At 41.7% G+C, this 24766-nt stretch overlaps 1 protein-coding gene across 3 annotated transcripts; it reads right to left on the bottom strand.

Annotated features, from left to right (window-relative positions):
- Positions 1 to 291: 291 nt before the first annotated feature.
- Positions 292 to 19220, bottom strand: Mgst1 (microsomal glutathione S-transferase 1). 3 transcript variants are annotated; one of them, XM_008833353.3, is made up of 5 exons: positions 19127 to 19219; positions 18801 to 18834; positions 10948 to 11104; positions 7214 to 7308; positions 292 to 815 (listed from the first exon to the last, which is right to left on the bottom strand). In XM_008833353.3, exons 3-5 carry the CDS (start codon positions 11071 to 11073, stop codon positions 569 to 571), a joined length of 468 nt encoding a protein of 155 aa, XP_008831575.1. In that variant the 5' UTR covers positions 11074 to 11104; positions 18801 to 18834; positions 19127 to 19219; the 3' UTR covers positions 292 to 568. The 3 variants fall into 3 exon arrangements, with proteins under 3 accessions (XP_008831575.1, XP_008831576.1, XP_029419497.1); XM_008833354.3 differs by lacking the exon at positions 18801 to 18834 and having other exon boundaries at positions 19127 to 19220; XM_029563637.1 differs by lacking the exons at positions 18801 to 18834; positions 19127 to 19219 and adding an exon at positions 18320 to 18339.
- Positions 19221 to 24766: the final 5546 nt, after the last annotated feature.

The following is a 24766-nucleotide window of genomic DNA, read 5'->3' as shown; positions in this document are numbered from 1 at the left end:
ATCAAGCGAGGTAAGACCATAGGATACTGGTATTCTCAGGAGAGAAATGGGGAAAATGGGGATATTTCAAAGGGGGAGGGAGTGGAGGGAGGGAGGGAGAGAGAGAAGGGAGAGAGAGAAAGGAGAGAGAGAAGGGAGTGAGAGAGGGAGAGAGGGAGGGAGGGGGAGAGAGAGAAAGAGAGAGAATAAAATTAAATCTTTAAAACAAATTGTTTTAAAATGTTTTTATTCATGTGTCTAACTTTAACAGTATTAAAATATAGGTTTGTCATACACACAATCACTCTTTTATAGATTTGCAATATGAAATTTAATAAATGTTACAAATTATAACTTGATCAAGACTTATAACAAAGTACTTTAGAAATCAGACAAGATACTTAAGGTTGATTACATTAAATTTCTAACCCAAATACAAACAAGGGGTTCTGAATGATGCTAATCTTTAAAACTGGTTTCCCCAATTCTGAATTTCACTGCTCCCCTCCTAACCTAAAACCTTAGGAATTTTTCCTTATATATTGGAAAAACAGAATTCTTAAAAACCAGTTGGATGATACAACTGCCTTTACAGGTACAATCTACTTCTTAGCAGCCTGTAGGCCATCGACAAAGTAACTCCATAGCCAATAATAAATGCCAAGGCTCTGTTTGGCTGGGGAAGAGGAGTCAAATATGCAATAGTGTGGTAGATCCGAGCTCCCAAAAAGATTCTGAAGTGCATTAGGGCTGTAGAGAGATCTGGACCACTCAAGGAATACAGGAGGCCGATACCAAGAAAGGGAACGATGTTTTCAAGGTCATTGAGGTGAGCTCTGCAAGAAAAGGTGGCTATGTGAGTTTAAAATCAGTGTAAATTCACTCAGTCTTCCCCTCTTCTAAAACTAAATACAAGTGATAATATACACACATACATATACATATACACATACATATACATATACATGTATATACCTTTTGCCTTGTTTTGTTTTCAACAGGGCTCAGGGTGGTCTGGAGCTCACTATGTAACCCAGGATGTCCTTGAATTCACAATCCTCCTGCCTCCTTCCCTCAAGTGTCAAGTACTAAGACTCAGGCATGAGTTACTGTATCCACAATGTTAGTAGATCTTTACATTATGAAATAAGAGTCATTTTTCTTCTCAAACTCTCACTTCCGTACTAACTTAACTTTCATTTAGAACATCTCACTATAATTTTTTTCTTTTTACTATATCTTGGATTCCATTGTTTTCAGAATATCAAAACTGCATTTATCTAGGAAAAATCACTTCATTTTTATAAATATGAAATGTTTACTTTGCAACTCAAGTTTCTTTTTATGAAAACCCTTCTTCCTAAAGAAATAATATCCTTTCACTTATGATTTGTCTTAAGACTCCTTCATTCCTGCTAGTCTTTAAGAAATGCTTATGGGGCTGAAGAGATGACCCAGCAGTTAAGAGTACTAGCTGCTCTTGCAAGGATCCAGGTTTAATCCCCAGCATCCATATGGTAGCTAACAACTGTCTGTAACTCCAGTTCCAGGGGATCTGAAAACCTCTTCCAACCTCCATGGGCACTGCACGACATGGGTACACTTACATACATGCAACCAATATACTCATACACACAAAAATATTTTTTTAAATATAATTTTTTAAGAATTAGAAGGAAATGCTTATTTAGAAATGCTTATTTAGGAAAGGTCCCATTTCTCCAACCCACCATGAGCCTCATTCTCTTTCACATCCAAAAAACAAAACAGAGAGATGTCCTCCTAGATATGGGTGAGATTTTAGCCATTCCATCTCCAAACCAAAGAAGAAACTAGTAATGATATAAAATGAAACAATGAAAGTATGAAGGCCACACAAAAGAGAGAGATTGAGCAAGAGAGAGGCAAAGGGATGGGGGGGTGAAAATGTGAAATTCCTGAATTTCATCTGTATACCATCATCATCAGAAAACAGAAAGTGTAATTTAGCCAGCAATTTTTCTCTGACCTGTGGCACCTTGGGATTTTCCGGTTAGGATTGTGAATAAAAAGCACATATATTATTGACCTGAAAATTTTAAGCACCTAATTACTAAATGTGATGACCCCTTTTAAAGTGCATAGAATTAAAAGTTGCTTTACAACCTAGGCTACAATAGAGACCTGGATAGAGTTTGCAGCTATTGGTGTATGTTTCAAAATGGAAAGTATTTCTGTTTCATGTTTACAGCTTTTAGCTTGGGCATAAAGTATAATTATTACACACTGTTCTCTCAAGGATCACCTCTCATTCCTCCACTCCTTTCTCCTGTGAGCTCTAAGGTGTCCTGATAAGAACAGTGACAAGAAGAGATGAAGAAGGCAGCAGGCTAGAGAGGACCTGGAAGTGTTTAGTCCCTACTCACGGAGAGCAAGGGCTGCTGAGGGTGCAGTGGGGTACAGGTGTATAGTAGCGGTGGATGAGAAAGAATGGGAACACCATTATCTAAAGAGCCCACTTCTGCAGTTACACCAGCGCCATTTGCTTTAGTCCTCTGTATTTAACTGCAAGACCAGAGATATCTTCACCTCTGTTCTCAGGAATTATCCACTTTCTTTTTTAAACAACATATTGCTCTGACCTGGAACTACTCTCCAAGTAGACTAGGCTGTGAACGCTAGTAATCCATCTATCTATGTCTCCCCAGTGCTAGGATTATAAGCTTGTTCCACCATGCCATCTCTTTTTATGTGGGTTCTGGGGATCAAACTTAGGTCTTCTGCTCGCAAGGCAAGCACTTGACTGACTGAGCCATCGCCCCAGCCCTTTACATCATCCACTTTTGAACAAGTCAGGGTTTTCCTTTCCAACATTTTAAAAAGCTAGAAAAAAAATTAAAGTTCAGGAAGAAACTATAAAATGAATACCGTCTGAAAAATTACAGTGTCTGGGCCTAGACAGATGGCTCAGCAGTTAAGAAAACGGCTGCTTTTGCAGAGGACCCAGGTTTGATTCCCAGTACGCACATGATAGCCAACAACTTCCCATAACTCCAGCTCTAGAGGATCCAACAGCTTCTTCTGACCTCCGTGGGCACTGCATGACACAGGTGCACTTACACATGCATGCACATAGCATAAAAATAAATTATACTGTCTACTTCTAAGCCTATACTAAGTGATCATCAAATAAAGTGCAATACTAAAGTAGAGAAGAAAATCAAGCTCAGTAAGGAGAAAGGGGGATGGAGATGAAGAAACACATGTAAGAATACTTTGAAGGAATTACTGGACTCTTTCTGTTAATTGAATTTCCATGTCGTCTACCTTCAATCTTCACAGATAACATTCCTTACTGTCCCCGAAAGTCCTAATTTCCAGACCTCCGAGCTACATGCTAGCCCTACCCAGGCACAGCTGCACATAGCTGGCTCCGGAGCACCCCTGTAGTACACTATTACCCTTCCACTTACCCCGTCCTCTTTGCAACTAAGCTTTCCCAAAGCCTTCCTTCACTTTTGCTCCACCTATAGACAGCTCTGAGAATCTAGTACCAGGTGAACACCACACTTCACGAGTGACCAGATTCTACCTGGTTGGATCCCCACTGCCCTATGAGCTATGTTTCCATTCTTCTTTCTTTGCCCTATGACGGACCTTCCCACCAGCTCTATGCTTACACAGTCACACATCATTCCCTCAAATCAGAGTCTTAGGTCCCAGCATCCCCCTGACCTAGACTGCAGTCACTCTGTGTCCTGAGAATAAACTACCAAATGGTGGCCAACTATGAAAGGAGTCTAACCATATTTCCCCAATGCCCTTGGCTCAGCCAGAGTTCTCGCTCTGAGCACATGCACAGCAGTGCATCTAGACTCTCACGAGGAGTTTTCTCAAGCTGACATAACTTGTCATCTCCTCTTCTTCATGAAATATTCCTAAATGCATAGCGACGTGCTCCCTGTGGTCCACTACTGCAAAAGCTAAGGGACCATGCCACTGTCTAATTACTACCAATGCTGATGTTACATTCTCATGGAACATTATAAACCACTGGAGGCAGGAACCTGGTTCTAAAGGTCTTTGATAGTGGGGGCTAGAGAGATGGCTCAGTGGTTAGGAGCACTGGCTGCTCTTATAGAAGACCCAAATAGCAGCAGCTAAAAAATATCCATAACTCTAGTTCCAGGGGAATCCAATGCCCTCTTCTGACCTCCTTCTGACCTCCGCAGCATTGCACGGCAAGGGTGCACTTACACACATGCAGGCCATGTACTCATACACATAAAATAAAAATAATAAAATATTTTAAAAAGATCTTCAATAGCATCACAAAGGATGATAGGACAGTGATACATATGCAAGAGTCTCCCAATAGATGCCATGTTCATGCAGTGGGGCTACAGGGGAAGTCAAACAGTTCACCCTCTAACTCAGGGTTCCGTTTCTTGATGGAATCTCCAATAAGCATCACTCAGGAACCACAGAACACACTCAGAGATGGGGGGGGCGCTCCACCTTTGAAGACAGTGTATTATAAATTCCTCTCCTTTCCCTCAGTACCACACACATTTTTGAATGATTCATTTTATTTTTCTAGATGCCCTGATTACCTTTCAAGTTTCATTTATCTTGTGGTTCTGAATGTGTATCATCTTGAATTCCTCTCAAAACAAGGTGAAATAAAATTGAATAAGTAAATATGTAAAGTGCTTTCTAACCATCACTGGTTTCTGTTCAGAGCTCACAGAGCTGACTCTAGGCTCCATTTCTTGTGTGTCAACACATACTACTTTAAGCTTTGAGCTAATTGCTCTATATGTATTAACTTTATGAATCTCGAATCCCTGCAAGCATAGCTTCTTTGTTTGTAGGCCCACTCAGTCTCTGCCATCGGAATATGCAAACAGTAACAGGATTATAATTACATATTACAATAATGAGGGGAAAAGTCTAGGCTAAAGGGAGAAGGGAAATTCTGGAAACTTCTAAAAATTGTTTCCATGTGTGTATTATTAGCAACTTATATGGTAAGATCAATCAATTCTCAAAAATATATAGCTGGAAACCAGACCCTTTGCTCTCTGTAGGTCTCCTGTTCCTACACTGCAAGTCCAGAATCCAATCACCAGGGGGCACTGTGCACACTCGTGTTGTACCTCCCTAGGTATTAGAGCTAAGGTCAGCAGTTGGGTCTCACTAACACTTACATGTAGATCAGACTAGAATAAAGAGTCCTCAGGGAGATAAGGATGACAGTAGGATAGGTAGAAAGGAAAATCTGAACTCACAAAATGAAATATTTTTAATTGAATTTTTGAGAATTTAATACAATATATTTTGATTCTATTCACATGCCTTCCTTTCTCTGTACCTCTCCATACTAACCCTTCACGTCGGATTTCATGCACTGTATAATATATATTTAGGCCTATCACCTCTAATTTGTGTCCGCAAATGCCCTACAGTGTGGGTCTATCCACTGGAGCCTGATTAACCTACCTAGCATCACACCCTTAAAGAAAACTGACTCGCTCCCCCAGGAGCTGTCAGTTGTCAACAGTTCCATTAGTTAAACTTTCATATAGGACTGGCCTGCTCCCTTCGACCTCTCTAATGATGCCACTGCAATACTGTGGCCATTTTCTGATTCTGGTTGGTTTTATGAGTAGTGGGTCATGATTAGCATCAAGTATGTGGCTGCCTGTTCTCACAGAGAAACAAGGGAACAGATAAAGCTTTCAGTGGTTTAATGTCTCCAAACCTTCATCCTTTTCTCTAATTTTTATTCCTTCCCATCATAATACTTATGGCATTTCTTCTGATATTGTGAAGGTTTCACATTGATTCTTTCGTCCTGAAACTATTTTAGATGCATATTCTTGGCACAACCCATATTCAAGACTGGCTGCCTTAGGAGCACTGCTGAGTTAACCAGTACATAACTAAGAGAGACATAAGCAAATGCTTTAAGTATCTAGCACACACTTCCTCTTAAAAGAAAAACAGTCTTGCTTGATAAAGGTCTGTGTTGCACAGCGTAAATTCCCAAGTACTTCAATTTACTCGAGTCCATTTTTCCCATATTTTTCCAGTTGATTTGTTGAGGGAACTGAGGGAAGAGCTTACATCCAACATAACAAAATGTAAACTTGGGAAGTGTAGATGAACCCACGCCAGTCTTCACCTTGGGTTTATGTACCTTATACCTTAAGAAAGTCTGTAGAAATCATGAGAGGGCTTTAGACTTTCAAAGGGAAGCAAGAAGAGGTTGCAAATAGGAACCAGAGACTTCAGCTGATACCCAGTAGACAGAAGGAAAAGTCTTTCCTCTCAGTCTTTTGGTTCACACCAAACCGCAGACATATATTCATTACATTCACTATCTTAACTTTCTGCCACAAAACTAGCTGGATATTTAATGTCTATAAAATTAACTTCCCTGATGCTCTACTTTGATATAACTTCATTCACTGAAGTGTGCCTAGAGTTATCTCACAGCTTGAATGAGCATTAAAGTTTAAATGAGAAGAAGATGGTGTATACCTTTGATAGTCCACATCTCATAAAACGGGGGAACCGGGGGACTATTATTAGATTTAGCAGTAGGACCTCAGTATAAAACAACTTTTCACATTGCATAACTATGACAAAGATCAATAAAAATATGGTCAGCTCTAGAATTCCAGGTGCTTTTAAAATAAGTATATTAGGAGCCCTGTCAGGAAGCCGTGAAGGGGGCACCGTAGCTTATCTTTCTTCAGTGTCCATTGAATTCCCAGCAAATTAAACAGAACATCTACAAAGGAGAGAGAGACAAAGACAGGAAGGAAAGATCTCCTCATTTCTCTGGAGTGCCAACTTTCATAGTTTAACTTTTGTACAGAAGCACCTAGTTCTTCAGCCTTTTATATGAAGGGACAATCTCAATTCGGGAGGGAAACGACAGAACTGGCAAGAATCTGGTGCTCCTGTTTTACCTCCTGCTTACGGTTATTTTTCATATATTCTGAAACACAATGCAAAATATCAGCCCCAACAAAGTCCATACAGACTTGAAACAAAATCGACAATAGGTGCAACTGCCGCTTTGCTGAGTGACCTCGAGATCCCTCACTTTCTGTGACTTGTTACGTGGACTATTTAAAAAGACTGAGTCCCCCCGTCCCACCTTCTCTAAGATCCTGACATCTTTGCTGGGTTTCTTGACCATAATTCTTGACTGAGTAAGGAAGTGTCAGAGGCAATGTCCTACCTTCGCACGCGTTCCACCCTGTCATCTGTTCGAAGAAACTTCTTGGCATTCTCTCCCTTACCAAAGCCTGCAGTGTCTTCTGGGTTGGCAAAAACCTATTCCAAATACCAAGATAAAAGGAATATTGGCAGTTCTGGGGTTATAGATCAATGGTGGTGGCTTGTTTAGCAAATGCAAGTCCCTATATTCAGTCCCTAGTATCAAAATAAGCAAGCAAATTAAAAAAAAAACCTCATGCCAAACTCCATGAGATACATCTGTTGGAACCTATGGGGGTATTCTTCCTAATTAATAATCTGCATTTGGGTTGTGCGCATGTGTGTTTGTGTGGGCATACATGTAGGTGCAGGTGCATGTGCACATGGATGCCAACTACATATGGAGGCCTTGGGCCCTCAAGTGTTAGTCCTTAGGAGGTGATGTTCACTTAGATTTTTGAGACAGGGTTTCCTATTAGCCTATAGTTTACCCCACTGGCCAGCAAGCCCCAGGGACCCTCTAGTTACTTTCCCAGTGCTGAGATTACAAGCATGCACCACTGTATCTGGCTTTTTTAATAAAGACTACTGAGGATCAAACTCAGGTCCTCAGGTTTTCACAGCAAGCATTTTACCACCTACTGAGCTATTTCTCCAGTCCCAGGAATTTTCATTTTAGGACAAGACATACAAGCATCCAGGTTGGGCTTTATGGAAAGAAAATGCAGAATGGTAAATCAAACACAAAGAGAGAGGAGGAAAAGCATTCACAGTTTAAACCTGAGTCTTCATTAACTTGCAAACTTTTTTAAAGAAGCACAAAAAACAAACTTCTGTAAAAGCCAGAATATAAAGATAAGAAAAATGTGGCCTGTGAAATAGCTCAGCAGATAAAAGTGCTTGTTGCATAAGCTTGACCTTGAGTTTGGTTCATGGAAACCACAGTGGAAAAGAGAAATGACTCCCAAATGTTGTCCTCTCAGCTGGGCATGGTGGTGCACACCTTTAATCCCAACACCCAGGAGGCAGAAGCAGGCTGATCTCTGTGAGATCAAGGCCAGCTGGGGCTACAGGGAGCCCCTGTCTCAAAAACCAAACAAAAGTTATCCTCTGATCTCTACTCACATGCCATGGCACATTCTCTCTCTCTCTCTCTCTCTCTCTCTCTCTCTCTCTCTCTCTCTCACACACACACACACACACACACTAAATAGAATAAAATTTTAAAAAATAGTTAAAGGGAAGTAAAAACAGAAAAGTGGTATAGTTCCTAGCCACAGTCAACTATCACAGTGATGCTGACACAGCACCCCTCACATGCATCACCATTTGCGTGTGAGTGAGTGATTTGCCAGGAAGGCCTCCACTTTCCAAAGTTGTTAGAGAACAGGCTAGCAGCATAAAAGGTGGTGGTGGAAAAGGCATTCTGACTGTATACCAATATGCTTGTGCCCCACGTCTCTGAACAGCGTAGATAGACCTGCAGGTTGAATAACTGTTGGACTGCCTACCAGTGAACAGCAAGGACATGTTCTGGGGTATACATTCATGGATTCCTTCCTGCAATTACTATGCTGTTTGCCATGATTTCCTCCATCCCTTGAAATTTGACATATGAATTCAAGAAATATTTAAATAGGTTCTACCACTTAATAATTTATAATAAATAAAAACAGATATAAAAGTAGTTTTAATTTAAGCTTGACAATCTCATAAATATTATAATTTTTTCTTAATATGTGAGCATTTATTACAAATAAAGATGTTATGAACTGCAGAGCAGAGATGTGACAAAGTGTCAGTTTTAAAGTCAGGCCTGTCTATCTTGTTCCTCCTAATGTCCTCTAAAAGAATGCTCAGCATACATTAGATGCTCTATATGTGAATTTTTGAATAAAGAAATAAAATGTATCACAATGGATCCTCCATGAGATTTGAGCTTAAACCAAATTGAATTTGTGTGTGTGTGTGTGTGTGTGTGTGTGTGTGTATGCACATATGTGCAAGAGAGACAGAGACAGAGAGATGCTGAGAAATGCTGGGGATTGAATCCAGGGTCTTGTATAGCTAGGCAAGCACTCTACCACTAAGTTATATACCCAGCCCCTCAAACTAAATTTTAATCTCAGCCTCATTCTTTGTAGGTAGTAACACTGAATAAGCTATTGCTATTGACTCAATGTGTCTGTCCTCACAGAATGCATAAATTGATGCCTAATCCTCAATGTGATGGTATCTGAGGTAGGGCCTTTGGGAGGTGATTAGGTCATGTGGATGGAACCATCATGAATGGGATTAGTGTGCTTATAGAAAGAAACAGGAGTTTTTCTCTCTCTTTCTCTCTCTCTCTCTCTCTCTCTCTCTCTCTCTCCCTCCCTCCCTCCCTCCCTCCCCCCCATCTATCTCTTTCTCCACCCCTCACGTTACCTCTCCTTCTCTTCTACTTTCCTATCAGGTATATATACAAAGAGAGGATGGCCCTACGCAGACCAGGAATCCAGCCCTCACTAGACACCCTATCTGCTGACATCTTGACCTGGGATTTGCCTCTCTCCAGAGCTGTGAGGGATAAACATTTGTTATCTAAGCCACCAGTCTAAGATATTCTTTAGTAGTAGACTGTAGTCGGTCCACACTGACTACAGCAGCTGCTTGACCTACATATCTTTCAGTTCCTCTTATAAAATGTAGAGTGTTGCCTTCACCTGAGGTTGCTAACAATGATACCAAATGATATGGGGATCCGGCATATGTGAAAAGCAGAACTTCATAAATACAAATCTTCTTTTTTTTTTCACTTGACAAGGTGTATATTTTCTTGTTGCCATACTGTTTCTAGAGAACAGTCTGGATTATGTGGCAGGCAACCACATTGTGCCTGTTACTCTGACACAAGGTCCCATCACAGACTTAAGTGTGTGGCAATGCCCGCATTCAAATGAAATCACCAGGTGTTAAAATGTGACCTTCAAATAAAAGCCAAGTCCTGAAGGACAGGCACTAGGAGAAAAGTAGAAGTTTCCAGAAAGAAGTTTCTGAATTATACAAAGAGACTGCATAAATGAAAAGCTTTTAACCTTCATCAAACAGTCCTGCCTCTTATCCCTCCTGATGTCATAAGCCTGAACCTTCGGGATGTGCTTCAGAGTCTTCCCAGCCCCTGTTCACGCCCTCAGTGGTTTCTAAAGTCTTCATCATAAAGCTAGATAAAAATATTTTCTAGTCAGAAAGTCACAAAATGCAGAAACTGGCTTATCCCAACTACAACGTTCTAATGTGGGAATAAGAACTTTAACTCAGCTTACTTTCTTTTCTTTTTTGGGTGCCAATCTTTTTACTCCCCACCTCTCCCAACAAGGCATCCTATGACAGAATAGGAAAAAAAAAAAAAAAAAAAAACTAGTTCTCTGTCTAGATATTGTATATTTCCTAAATTGTGATTGACAAAAGGAATTAGAAAACCACAAAAAATTCCTTTACTATGAAACTTACTAAGAGTAAAACTATTGCAGAAATTTCATCTGCTAAGCAGAATCACAAAAGGCAAAGTCTTCAAAGAAACAAATCATTAGCTGTTTCTGAGTGGAAGCAAACAGTCTATGAATACATTAGACTCACCTATGCCACAGTTCCAAACGTATAGCAGAACAGTTATATTTATAGGGCTTTGTTTAGAAAAAAATGGAAGTGAAGAAAGCTGTTTTCCCGAATTATGTCTCTTAAAAAGCGAGAAAACATCACCTCGGAACTTCTTACCTTTTTTGTCAATCTCTGGAACGCTGTTGCAGGGCTCAAGAGCATCATCTTACAAAGGATGATGGTAGCATAGGAGGCAAATGCCATCAAGACTTCATGGTCCATGAGCTGCTTGAGGTCAGCCATCTTTTCACTTTTGTTCTGGAGCCTTTAATGACTGTAGAGGGAGGAAAACAGACACAAATATTCACAAATCATTTGGTGGTCACTTGGCATGCTTATACCTTATACGAACTGCATTGTTCCTAAAACTATTATAGGCTGCTTGCAAAGGCAATGGCTGTTTTTTTTCGTAAAATTTTCAAAATCCAAGTCAGGTGTGGTGGTTCACACCTGTAATCCTAACACTTGGAGACAGAGGCAGGAGGACTGCTATGAGTTTGAGGCCATCCTGGGCTACATAGTAAGTTGCAGGTCAGACTGGGTTACAGAGTGGGATCTTGACTCAAAAAAATTAATTACTTAATAATAAATACATATAAATATTTTCAGAATAAACAATAGGAATTTTTTCTAGCTCTGTATCATCAAGGAGAAGGATAGCACACAAGTAAGTACCAAAGAATGCATAGGGGGGTTAGAGCAAAAGAAAAATAGTCCAAATGCCCTACAGATAAGATACAATCACATATTTGCAGCAAGATGAATGACTGGCTAGCTCGCTATATTGTAAACGATAACTTTGACTCTCTCCTCCTACCTCTGCTTCCCAAGTGCTGGGATTATAGCCTTACAGCTTTATACCATAAATCCTGGATCAATAAATTTTATGATATCATTATCATATCCTTATCATATCCTTATCAATAGGATAATGGTGACCATTAATAACAACACAGGTGGGGAAAGGGGAGTAGAAGACAACAGAACCATCCAAATCCAGGCCTGCAAGCACAGACTGAAGAAACGACTTTCACAGCCAGGCTTTGCAGGACAGCTCAAGTCATTCACACACTGTAGTAAAGAAAACCAGGGCACTGTCAAGATGGCTCAGCAGCTAAGCCACTGAGCCTGAAAACTGGAGTTCAATCCCTGGAACCCTTGTGGTAGAAGGAGAAAATCAATTCCCAAAAGCTGTCCTCTGATCCGCATCCAAGCACATGTACATCCTAAATAAATAAACAGCAAACTAAATTTGAGCCTGGAGTTGGAGGTATACTTGGTGATGTGCTCAGGAGAAAAGACACACTGTAAATTGATATAAATTCAGGGTAAGGCTTAAAATTTGAATGCTGGGGCTGGAGAGACGGCTCAATGGTTAAGAGCACTGGCTGCTCTTGCAGGGGACCTGGGTTTGAGTCTCAATACCTACATGGCAGCTAACAACCATCCATAACTCCAGCTCCAAGGGATCTGAGAACCTCTTCTGGCCTCCAAGGACATTGCTAGACATGGGTGCAGTTACATGCATGCAGACAAAACACTCACACATAAAAAAAAGTAAAAATAAAAACAACTAAATTTAAAAAATGTGAAAAACCATTTGAGTTGCTCACCCCTCTGGAAGTTCTGCTTTGTAACTTCCTTTTATTTCCTCAAATCTGCTACCTGCCTTTGTCTCATCCACAAAGCACACATCTTTCACACCCAGCTCAGGTGGCCTTTAATCTCCATGATACCTGTTCTTGCCCTTAAATTCCAATCTGTGCTTGTAACCTTAGAGTATAGCATTCAGCAGCTCTGTCCACTTATTCATGATCTCTAAATCTACATATAGCTTTCTGGATTTTGTTGCTGGTCATATAGTTGCCCACGTGCTGCTATGGAACGTGGTATAAATCACACTGGCAAACACACATATTTAGTTTTATGACTTGGTTGTGTCTAGCTATATGCTTTACTGCAACACCTAACATCATCTTTGTAACTGTAGCATTGCAATCTATTTCACGGGAACAGAGAGCAGGAGGCTGGGATACAGACACAGGTCTCTCTGTTCATCCTATGAGCCACGGCACACTGCATCTCCTTCAAGACACTGGCTTAACTTGCCTGTCACTACTGACTCTTTAATCTTAACCCCACTGGATGTCTGCTGTGGCTGACACAGGTGGAGAGCCCCTACACCTCTTACCTTCTTTTCTCTTCCCATTTATGCTATGAAATAGGTATTATTAGCATTTTGATGATAATGAAACTGAAGCTTCCTAAGTGAACTCTGATTTTCCCTCCTTAGATTGAAAACTCTCCTTGAACTCAGGCAAGCAGAAACTACACAGTCATCCCCAAGTGCCCTGTGGTTTCAAAATCCTCCCATGGATACCCAAATCTGCAGATGTTCAAGTCTCTTCTATACAATGGTACAGGATTTGCGTATCGCCTATGCACTTCCGCACATGTCTTCCAATGTTTTAAACTATCTCTACATCCCTTACAAGATCTGATACAATATAAACACTAGGCAAAATAGTTATCATACTGCATAGTTTAGGGATTAGTTGAACAAATTCTGTATATGTTCAGTACAGACACAATATTTTTGCTGATATTTTTTATCTACAGTTCATGGAACACAGGGTTCAAAGTATTCTGTATATGTTAAATTCCACATCTGTCAGTAAATTAATCCACCTCCATGAGTTCATGGTCTTGAAATCAGAGTGTGTCAGTTCCCAGCACAAGATAATACTTTCAGAAATTTTTAATATATCTCGTATGGAGGGATTACAAGTCATGGTAAACCATGCTATCCTTCAGAGCTCATGTAAAGTTAATTAGCTTAATAAAGAAACCCTATGGTCTATGCCTCTGAACGGAGATCTGAAGAAATACAGCAAGGACATAATTATTTTTAAAAATTTAGTTCATCAAGCAGAAGATGCTTCTATTTAATAACTGCAAAAATAAAACTCTCTGCTGTTGCTCTCAGAATCAAATTTATTTAGTGTTGAAATAAAAATTCAGAGGAGTTTGGGTGGTTGTTGTTTGTTTTGTTTTGTTTACCACAGTGGAAGTCAGTAGCGGAAGAAAAGAAGAAAAATGGAAACCTTCCAGAACTGTTAGTGCGAAAAATACACAGGTATCAGCAATTGGAAAGAAAGCGTGGCAGGGGAGGGGGTGGGGAGTGTCCAGAACTGTTAGTGCGAAAAATACACAGGTATCAGCAATTGGAAAGAAAGGTGGGGAGTATTGGCTTCTTTATGTTTATAAGAAAGCATACTTCACACAGTTACTCAATCGCCTGGAATGTGGGCGAACTCCTCAGGCCTGCGATTTTGGGAAACGGGCCAAAACCAAGTCCCTAACAGCACACTCCATGGGCCAGAGAACCTCTCCTCTCAGACATCTTCCACTTCTCAGATACCAGGGTCCACGTGAGCAGTGAAGGGAAGAATATTAAAAAGTAGGTGTCATGGAGGCTGGAGAGAGGGCTCAGCAATTAAGAACACTTGCTGCTCTTGCAGAGGACCTGAATTAAGTTCCAGCACCCACAACCACCTGTAACCCCAGTTCCAGAGGATCCAACATCCTCTTCTGGCCTCCATGGGCACTGCACTCTTGTGGCACACTTATATCCATGCAGGCAAAACACCGACACACATAAATTTTAATTAACCGATTAATTAATGAAGAAACAGGAGTCACTGAAACATAATGGAAGGCGATGCTGCTCTGGGTCTTTTTTATTTTGTCATGAGCCTGTAGTCTAAACTCACACCAGAAACATGGGTAAGCACAGTAGTAAAAAACAAAGCAGAAAGCTTGATGCCAGGAAGGTGTTCAGGAGGATAGAAAGCATTGTAGCCATAGTAAATAATAAATAAATAAATAAATAAATAAATAAACAAACAAATAAATAAATCAGTAGGTGAAGTGTTAGGTGATCTGAGTCTTCTAGGAATGGGGTAGAAAGAATCTGAGAAAAGGGGGGACCAGAACACCTGATTACAAATTACATAATGTAAACGGCTATGAGGATGGGTTATACTGTAGTCGTTCATCACTTTTACTCCCCATGTCTCGGGTAGCACTATAGTGAAGCTCTCTACTCTCCCATGACATTAAGATGGCAGTCCCCTGAAAAGACACAGAATGTTGAGTCCACACAAACTCTGGAAGTAGCCCAGAGCCCAGGTAGATTTCAACAGCCACTTACTAGCTACAGATTAACTTAGTTACCTCACCTGTTTAACAAGATTTTCTATGTGGCCCCTGTCAGCCTTGAACTACTGATCCTCCTGCCGCAACCTCACAAATGCACTACCATACCCTAAAATTATTACTGATAAATCCTATCTTGAGCACTACGTGACTGTGGTGTAGAGTACTTTAATAAGCACGGAGACCTGGTTAGTGCTATATGAGTGTTTGGTAGGTAAACATAAGCTCCTACTTCAGCACTGTCCTAGCCACTGAGGACCTAATTTCAGCTTTCACATACTATTTCTCACTTTGAGACAGATCAGAGGACCCACTCTTACTGACATGCTCTTACAGTGTTAAACATTATTAAAACACTGTTGAACACTGTTAAAATCAATATTAATTTTAATAAGTCCTTACTGTAAGCACTCCTGAATTTTGCTTCCTTGCATGTTCCCGAAGATGTTGGTGGATGGAGCATTCTGACTCCCTAATTGGCAGTCTCCAGACCCTTCCCTGGTCTTCTGACTACCTTGAGTGAAGGACTGTCAATCAGTAAGCCAATTAGACTGCCTTCAAGCCAGCACCTGCCACTTCAACTACTCTATGGACACCTTGAGAAAGCTACCCAGCAACCATAGCTGCTTGCTACCAAAGCACATCTATGTCTCCTGAAGGCACTGTCCCTGCCACTCCTGTGCCAGACGGTTTCCATCACAACCCTTGCTGAACTCTCAATAATCTCACAGTCTTTCCCACAGATGAGAACACTTCCTCTGGTGGTCCAGCAGGGCTGTGGTTGGTGAACACAGACCTACATCTGCATGTGGACTGCTATGATTGGTACAAGTGCAGTGTATCACTTGCAGGAGAGGGACAAAGTCATGAGTGGCGCAAAGACAGTCTTTCATTTACATGACAGTCTCATATGATTGGTACCAAACCCCCTTTCTGGTTCACACTGTGCATCAGCCAGGAGACAGTCTCCTGTGTTGCCTCCAGCTGTTGTAACATCAGACTCAACAAAAGCCTTCCCTGTGGGTGGTCCTTTTTTGCCTACACGCTGTGTGTGTGTGTGTGTGTGTGTGTGTGTGTGTGTGTGCATGGTTTCTTGAGACAGGGTCTCATGATACAGCCCAGGATGGCTTGGAACTCATTATGTAGCCCAGGTTGACCCTAAACTCACTTCGCGCCTACCTCAGCCTCCCAAGTGCTGGGATTAGAAGTCTATACCATCGTGCCTGACTTGTTTTTGAGTTTTGCTCTTCATCCGTCACCCAGCAGGCCTAGCTGGCAAGACAAGAATGGGCAGCAGCAAGTGACAGAGAAGGCAGTGATGACCGTGACAGCACCAATCGCTATGAGAAAGCAGCTGGGGCAAAAACGACAGGGACAATGTGGCTGAGTGCAGAAACGGCACCTTGATCCCAAAGGAACTCTCAAGAGCTGCCAGGCCTTGAGGATCTGGCCCCCTAGACCCAAAAACTACAACAGGAGCTGCTATGCCAATACCCTAGAATCCCAGTGCCCTAGACCTAGGAGCTGTAACGTGGTTGCTTCAGGATGAAGAGGACCAGTGCTTGAGGCCTGTAGGAGGCCTAGAACACTAAATGGTGCATCTGATGCCAACTGTTCAGTTTGCTGCCACCCCACTGGTACCAGAGCTGAGGACTGCAAAGACTGCCGAACGCCAAACCTGTGGCTGTTGCTGGTTAAGTAGCTAATGTGAGAGCCTAGAATCACAGGTTTCTGGCTTTCAAAGGGTTATTAGCTCTAAGCTTCTGGGTCTGCAGGTCCAGCTCTTACCTAGACCTCCAGTAGTCTCCAGAAATTGCCACCACTGGAAGAAGTTCTCTTCACTACCCACAATTCCTAGCTGAGTAGAGCAAAATCACCCCAGCCAGCTGAGAACAATCAGCTTGAGATAAAAACCTCTTAACAGAGGCAAATATTTTTCTCTACTTTAAGAAATCAAGCTTTTGCCTAAAGAAATGGAGTAAGTAATAAAGTCCCAAGGCACAGAGGACGGAACAAGACTGGAGCCCAGTTTCCTCAACCACATGACCTGTGGGCTAGTTACCATTCAAGCTAGGAACTGTAGACTGCTGCGGTCTTCTGGAAGCTTTCCTGTAACTCCCATGCCCATGTTTATCCCTCTCACAGTATCTGTCACTGAAGAGACACCATCTCCCAGTTGAGTTGCATTCCCTTTTCCCTTTATAGACCCTTGGCCAAGAAGAGCAAAGTTCTTTTCCTCCCAAGAATATCTGGCCTCTCTGCATCAGGATTGTGAAACAGAGTATCTGGGCACAGAGCCACAAGTCCATGACTCTTCAATTTTGAACCAACTGAAAGCAAGAAATTCATACAATGGGATAAAGGAAAAAAAATAATTTCAAAGATGATGCCACCATAGGGTCTAGAATTTCCTGAAGGGACTGAGGTGTCTGCAGACTCAGCCTCTGAGAGGCCTCATTGGAAGAAAATTTCAGAGTCCAGGTGATGGAGGCTTGCAGGGGAGAGTAGATATGGGGTTGGATGGATGGGAGGATGGGTGTGGGGGAGAGGTGGATGTAGGGGGGAATAAGGGGTGGTGAAGAGTGGCTATGGGGGCTGAGAGTTGTTTAGGGGGCATGCTGACTTCCCATTCAAGCCCCAGAGATTAACAAACTTCCTTAAAAAACAAACCCCTAGGGGCTGGAGAGATGGCTCAGTGGTTAAGAAAACTGACTGCTCTTGCAGAAGACCCAGGTTCAGTTCCCTGCACCCACATGGTGGCTAACAACCATTAGTAACCCCAGTTCCAGAGGGTGGGATGTGTTCTTCTGGCCTCCATGAGCACTGCAGGACAGGGATGCATAAATATACATGCAGGCAAAACGCACATAAAATACAAATAAATGAGTCAAGAAATGTTTTGAAGATTTCTTTTTTAGAAATAAGTAACTATACCTTTAAAAACATTTTACTTGTCTTTCACAGAAAAATAGTTAAATTTGGTACAATTTTGTCATTTTAAAAAAATAACCAGAGCGTCTCGGCAAACATAAGTACCCTTATTTTGAAAACTGCAAAGAACAGCACAAGCAACACTTCCCAGAGTCTTTCTACCAGTTAAAGACAGGCTAGGTCCTGAGGACCCTGAGCAGGAATCACTGCCAACAATGTAGGGTTAACACCCTCCTGGCACAGGCTTGGAGAAAGAGGAGGAAACAAAAACAACTGTGCTCAGACTACCAAAAGCACTTGGCATGGTAGCCAGGGCAGCAAGATCAGAAGACACACTCACCTCACTCCACAGCCTCAGCCCAGCCCCAGCCCACAGACTGAGCCCCAAGGAAGCCATTCTCCTTCCTCTTCCTCCTGAGCTCAGTGGATGCCTGTGAGTGCCTCCTCGGCTCTAGCATCTGGCCACACAATAGCATGATCCAATCCATGTCTTCATGAATTATCTAAAAGCACAATTTCCTAAGGTTCCTCTGGCCAATCACATCAATCGAGAAAGGCAAACTGCCATTCACTAAGTGCAAAGGCCACATGCTACACTGCATGGTTTCACACACTTGGGCTGAACAGAAGTTGCTAAAACACAGGGACTGCCCACCTTTCTACAACTTTCCCTGGCTTAGCGTCTTACTCCCCCTCAAGATCAAGGGACCCTTTCAAAGGGCTGCCACTTGGGCTTGAAAATAAGCATCACTTACACATGAAAAGACACGTGCTCCTAAGTTTTATTCTTGGAGTTTGAGAAACAGAGAAACTTAACTTACCGGCAACAGAAACTCAATTTTCTTTCAGGAGTCACTGAAAAGGGAAGTTTTAGCAGTTAAAAGGAACAAAGACTTTTCAGACCGGCAGAGCCACCTTCTCAAGCCGTACACCTGTGACCCGCCTGTCACTTGCACCCACCACAGTCTCCTTGCCCATTAGCAGCACCCCTGTACCACTAGCACCCCGGGACACACAGCACCCCCTGTACCACAACACCCCAGCCCACAGTACCCCTGCACCTGCAGCACCCGGCCCGCAGCACCCCTGTCCTGGGCACCAGGACTCTCAGTACCCTTGACCTGCTGCACCCCTGCTCCGCACCTACCAGGGAGAAGCACAGCAAGATGCGGGTCCCAGCTAGTGCACAGAGGGACTTTCAGGAAGAGGATCTGAAGCAGGCACCGCCCCCTTTCTGGTTAATTTCCTGTTAATTGCCCCCCCCCCCACTGAAGCCCGCCCGCTGACCCCGCCCTAGGCAGCCCAGGCTCAGTAGCCCCGCCCACCCCCACTGACTGGGGCTCCCCTTCTTCTCCGATGGGCCGGGGACCCAGGGCAACTTCCCCCCAGGAGAAGAGGAGGAAGGGAAGTGCTGCTAACTTTTATTTCGCGGAAGCAAAAGACCTTAGAAATTCATATTTGAATTTGGAAAACTCCAAAAGAGAAAAAACAACTTTTTAGAAAATTTAAATCTCGGGGGAGGAGTTCTCTCCTGCTGTGTCACAGGGTCCCTCCTGCTTCAGGGTCCAAAGTGGAACTAGGGATTCTGAGTGAATTGCACAATCGGCTTCCTTCTGGCAGGTTTACAGGGCCCTTGAGAGCATTGTCTTTAGAAGGCAGAGTTCTTAAGGCATAGACATCACTAAGGATTTTCCACACAGCCCCCACGATAACCTTTAAGAGTCCGTTTTCCATGGGTTTATCAGAAACGTGTTTCGCCACAAATTGCTGTGTATTTGTTTTGTTTTCTTATTTTTTTCTCTTCTTTTGGTGACTTAATTTTATTCCCTTCTGATTTTTCCTTTGTTTCCCTGTTTGTGTGGGTCATTTTCCCGTTTGTGTGTTTGTTTTAGACAGGGTCTTGCTAGTCTAGAACTTACTGTGTATTCTAGGCTGGAGGCAAACTTGAGACCATTCTCCTGCCTCAGCCCTTAAATACTGAGATTATAGATGTGCATCACTATGAGACCACCCCCCCCCCCCCCCCCCCAGTTCTGAGTTCTACCACAAAAGGAATTAAGAATTAAGTTTGCTGTAGAGACGGAAACTTTGGCCTGGAAACAGTTTCTTCAGAGGCACAATGGTAAACTGTCAGAAGATGGGTTTCGTCGGATGTGTTTTACTTAAAAACTACATCTACTCAACTCTCCTTCCTCTGCAAAGTGCGCTGGAAAGGGATAGAATTTGAGATGAAGTGAACCTTTTCTGAATCCCCCCTGCCCCAAGAGAGTGCAGTACTCTAAGGATTTAAAGTATTCTTCATTTAGGCCAAGGGAAGACAGCCCAAGTCCTGTGGACAATATAACAGGAAAAGGTACAGGAAAGCCTGTATTCATATAATTTTATCTTCAAAATGCCAGCAGAAGAGTTCTGGCATGATTTTCTAAAGAAAAGAACACCCAATTGATTTCATCTAATGATCTAATCGAAAATGTGTTCAAGCTATGAACTAATCAATAAATACTGAGTTTGTGCTATAATGCCTTAGTAATTATTGGCTATTCAGTACATACATGTATATGCATATATACACACATATATGTCACTGTCCTTGGTTTAAAATCAGCTCTTGAATGCTATAAATTTAATTCAATAAACATTTATTATTAAGTGAATGCACAAGAATTTAGTTGGCTGCTAAAATTTAAACCTAAGATAAATAACATCCAATAATTATATCCAAGGAGCTTATAAGAAGCAAAAAGTTAAGTCTCTATTAAACTTTTGAAATAGAAGATCTGAACATAGAAACAATAATAATAATAACAATAATAACTGAGCATGAAGCACAGCGGTAACGGGGAAAAGACCCTGAAGAATTGATACTATCTATTGTCTTCCTGTATCTACAACAGGGAAAAACGTGGTGGGAGAGCTTTGGCTGCCTGTCCCCAGCACATCAACTTAAAAAATGCGTAATGGAAAGGCAGAGAGACTTATTAACTGTGGCCACATGGGGTAAAGGAGAACTTGGTAACCCCAGGCCATCTCTGCAGTAAGAACATGAGCTTTAGGTTTAAATCGGGAAAGAACTGTGGCGGGGGGCACGAGACCTGCATAATTTAGCAGTCCCGGTCAAGGCATGGCCCCATTCTTCTAACCTACAGAGTGGTCAGAAGAAGTCCTTACTGCTTGAGGGAACAAAGTGGTTCTCAGGAGGTGATAACCTCTGCTCCATAAGTAATTGTCCTCATGGAGTGTCTGGGTGGGGTGGTCTGTCCTGGAAAGCAAGGCGGCTGGAGATGTAGGACAATATTTTATCTCTGTGCCTTTGGCCTTGAACGGGGATGATATGGGCTGAACAGCTACTCCTTGAGTGACCAATAAGTCAACCTGCAGAGGCAAGCAGGAGAGCCAAAGTCAAGGAGACAGAAAATAAAAGGAGAGCGAAGATGTCCTGCTTCTGTCCTGCAGCTACTTGCTGTGCAGGCATAAGTGAGGAGCAAACGCAGCCTCTGAGAGCCTGTTTTATTCTTCCTGTGCTCTTAGATTAATGTGGAAGAGAAGGGGTTACTATTCAGCTTAGTTTGAGTAAAAGAAAGGGTTCATATTTTCAACCCTTCTCACTAACACTTTAACCCTAGGATAAAATCTTTCAGAGAAACTCAATCCAAACTTTGAGACAAATAATCCCCTGGCAAATATGAAGAAACAGTTTAAAAGGTCATTGATTTGGAGGTGGGGAGAGCAAAGGTCATTCAGCAACGAGGCGCTACAGTGATAAAGAAAGCAAAGCTCTTGTAGGAGAGATGGAGCCAGAGGACATGAAAAGACAAAGCTGGAAGTTCAGTGCTTCCACCCTTTAAACACCACAGAGGACAATGACAATGACCTGCTGTCAGCAGTAGACTAGGCCTCTTGCACATGAGGGAAAACAAGCATCTATCACCCCTTCCAGTGATCTTGGATCTCCGCCCCCCGCCCCCGCCAAATTGACAGGATTTGCCCCATCTTCCACCCTACTATAAAAGAGGACCCACTTGGAGATTTAAATAAACATGCACGAAAACATGTCTTCAATTTGAGAGAAGCAAATTGGGAAATATAAGCAACATTCTAAATGCACAAATGCTATTATAGAATTATACTGTACAGATTTTGTCATCCCTGGAGATCAAACCCAGGACCCCATGTGTGCTAGACAAGTGCTCTACCTCTGAGCCATGTCCCCAGCCTATAAAATACTTTTAAAATGTATATTAGAGTGTTTATTTCTCCCAATAGCCCTATAAGTGAATTGCTATTCTGCCTATTCAGTAGGCAGACACCACTATCCAGACTGACTTCTGAAATAAATTCTGAATCTAAGATCTACAAGACAAAAAGGTATTCACAAGAGAGGGCCGAGCAGAAACAACAAAAAGACAAAATTACTGAAGGTGGGCAGTAGATTACAAAGAGTGTAAAGATGGAGACGTGAATCAGAGGACCAGACCAGAGTCCAAACATTGAACCGTGCTTATTTGGTCAATTGATTTTCAACAAAGGCCTCAAAGCAATTTCATGGAGAAAGAAAAGCCCTTAACCAAGGGGATATGGGAAAACTGAATAGCCACATGGAACAAAATAAACTTCAACCCCTTGCTCATATCATAAACAGAAATTTATTCAAAATGAATCAAAATACTATAAAGACTCTAAATGAGAACACAGTTTTCTTCATGATGCTGGTGTGGGTAAAGGTGTTATAGACAGGACAACAAAGCGTTATCCATAAAAAAGGATGTCTATGTCAATTATTACCATGCAAAAATATATCATTAAAATACAAAATATGAAAAATATGTGAACAGACATTTCACAAAAGAAAATATATTGCTGGCTAAAATATACATTCAAAGATGTTTAATGCCATCAATCTTCAGAAATATCAAAATCAAAATCCACTGGTTTAGTTTATCTTCCCAACCATCTCTACAGGTGTGTTGGAACAGGCAGGCCTCTGTAACCATCACATTAGTGTTAGACAGGCTGCCTTGCTGCCTGAGGTAGTTTGAAAGTACAGATTGAGAATACCGGCTTAGCTTTAAGATTGTAGAATTATCTGTGGCTTACTGAAGAAGATTAAGAAAAAAAGGTTTGTTTCCAAACAGTGGAACAACACCACTCTTGGCATTCTCCAGAATTAAAACCATTCTAATTAGTTCTGTTTGGTGTGGTCAGATTGGATGAGGCTAAAAGATTCAACAGATTTTGTGTGGTTGGTAGTATAGATAAAGCATGCCGAGAGATTGCAATTCTCTAGCCTCTGTTTCATCCACCTCTGCATGTCTTGCTTTCTGTACTCAATTGCTTAGGCACAACATTTTTCTCTGAGTTCATGATTAACTCTGCCCCTTGGAACTGCTTCTACTTTCTAAAAATTAATTTTGTGTCCATTAAAAGAGAAGTATAAAGGCAGACAAAATCAAACACTAACAAGGATGTGGCAGATGCAGAATTCTCATACCATGAAACACCAACTGGAAAACCATCTCAAAGTTTCTTACAATGTTATAGATTTATCCTATAATCCAAAAAGAGTATTTCTAGATATTCACCCAAGAGAAATAAGAACATATGGCCACAAAGATTGTTCAAGAAAGATCTTAGTAGTTTTATTCATAATTATCAAAAATTTTTGCTTTTTTAATATTTTACTATTTTTATTTTATATGCATGAGTGTTTGGCCTACATGTATGTAAGTGCACCCATGTTATGCAATGCCCAAAGAGGTCAGAAGAAGTTGTGGGATCCCCTGGAACTGGAATTACTGATGGATGTTAGCCACCATGTGGGTGCTGGGAACCAAACCCAGAACCCAGGTCCTCTGTAAGAGCAGTCAGTGTTCTTACCCACTGAGCCATCTCTCCAGCTCCCCAAAACCTTTCTCAAAAGTCAAAATATCTATGAGTGAAAGAGTGGAAAGGGCTGAAGAGATGGCTTAGTAATTAAGAGCACAGGCTACTCTTACAGAGGACCTGAGTTCTGGGTTTGGTTCCCAGCACCCACATTGTGGCTAACAGACATCCTTAACTCCAGTTCCAGGGAATCCAATACCCTCTCCTGACCTCTGCAGGCATTGCACAACATGGGCGCACCGACCTACATGCAGGCATTACATTCAAACACATAAAATAAGAATAAGTAAAATATAAATTAATAATAATAAAGAGTGGAAAAACGAATTATAGTGTACTTACGCAAGGTTCTACTAACTGCACTACAATCAAAACCAAGCCACTGATCATGTGATAGCTTAACTCAATCTCAGTCTTCTGCTACGTAAAAGAAACTGGACACAAAAAGTACGATTTCATTTACATGAAATTTTTTAAAACCAAAGGTATTTATAATAGATTAATCAGAAAAATGGCATTGCTAATGGAATGAGGGCAGAGAATGGCTGGGTAAAAGAATGTCTCTACAGTTATGATAAAAAGCCTTTGTTGGGGTGACTGATCAGTAACAGAACTCTGTTGCTTATGTTTCTGGAGACCAGGTAGTCTGAGATCATGGTGCCAAGCTACTAGTGTCTGGAAAGAGCTGTTCTCCTAAGACAGAGCTTCACACAACTATTTGAAGCTGTGTGTGCATCCTCAGGAGGAAGGAACAGGGCATCTCCCCAACCAGTTCTATAAAGTCACTAATCTCCCGTGATTTAATCACTTTCCAAAGGTCCCACCTCTCAATACCACACCGTGGGAAATAGGTTTCAACATGGATTTTGAGACCCAAGCATTCAGATCATAGCAAAGCATAAAAGAC

Source organism: Nannospalax galili, unplaced genomic scaffold, assembly GCF_000622305.1.
Source record: "Nannospalax galili isolate Female #2095 unplaced genomic scaffold, S.galili_v1.0 scaffold1056, whole genome shotgun sequence".
Taxonomy (NCBI): Eukaryota; Metazoa; Chordata; class Mammalia; order Rodentia; family Spalacidae; genus Nannospalax; species Nannospalax galili.
The sequence above is the reverse complement of the archived record's forward strand: the minus strand, read 5'-3'. Positions and strand labels throughout refer to the sequence as shown.

Coding starts and splice junctions, on each gene's coding strand:
- Mgst1 (XM_008833354.3), bottom strand. CDS start 11,073: ATGGCTGACCTCAAGCAGCTCATGGACCATGAAGTCTTGATGGCATTT. Junction 7,309..10,947: donor TCCAGAGATTGACAAAAAAG/GTAAGAAGTTCC, acceptor TATTTGGAATAG/GTTTTTGCCAACCCAGAAGA. Junction 816..7,213: donor AGGGTGGAACGCGTGCGAAG/GTAGGACATTGC, acceptor CTTTTCTTGCAG/AGCTCACCTCAATGACCTTG.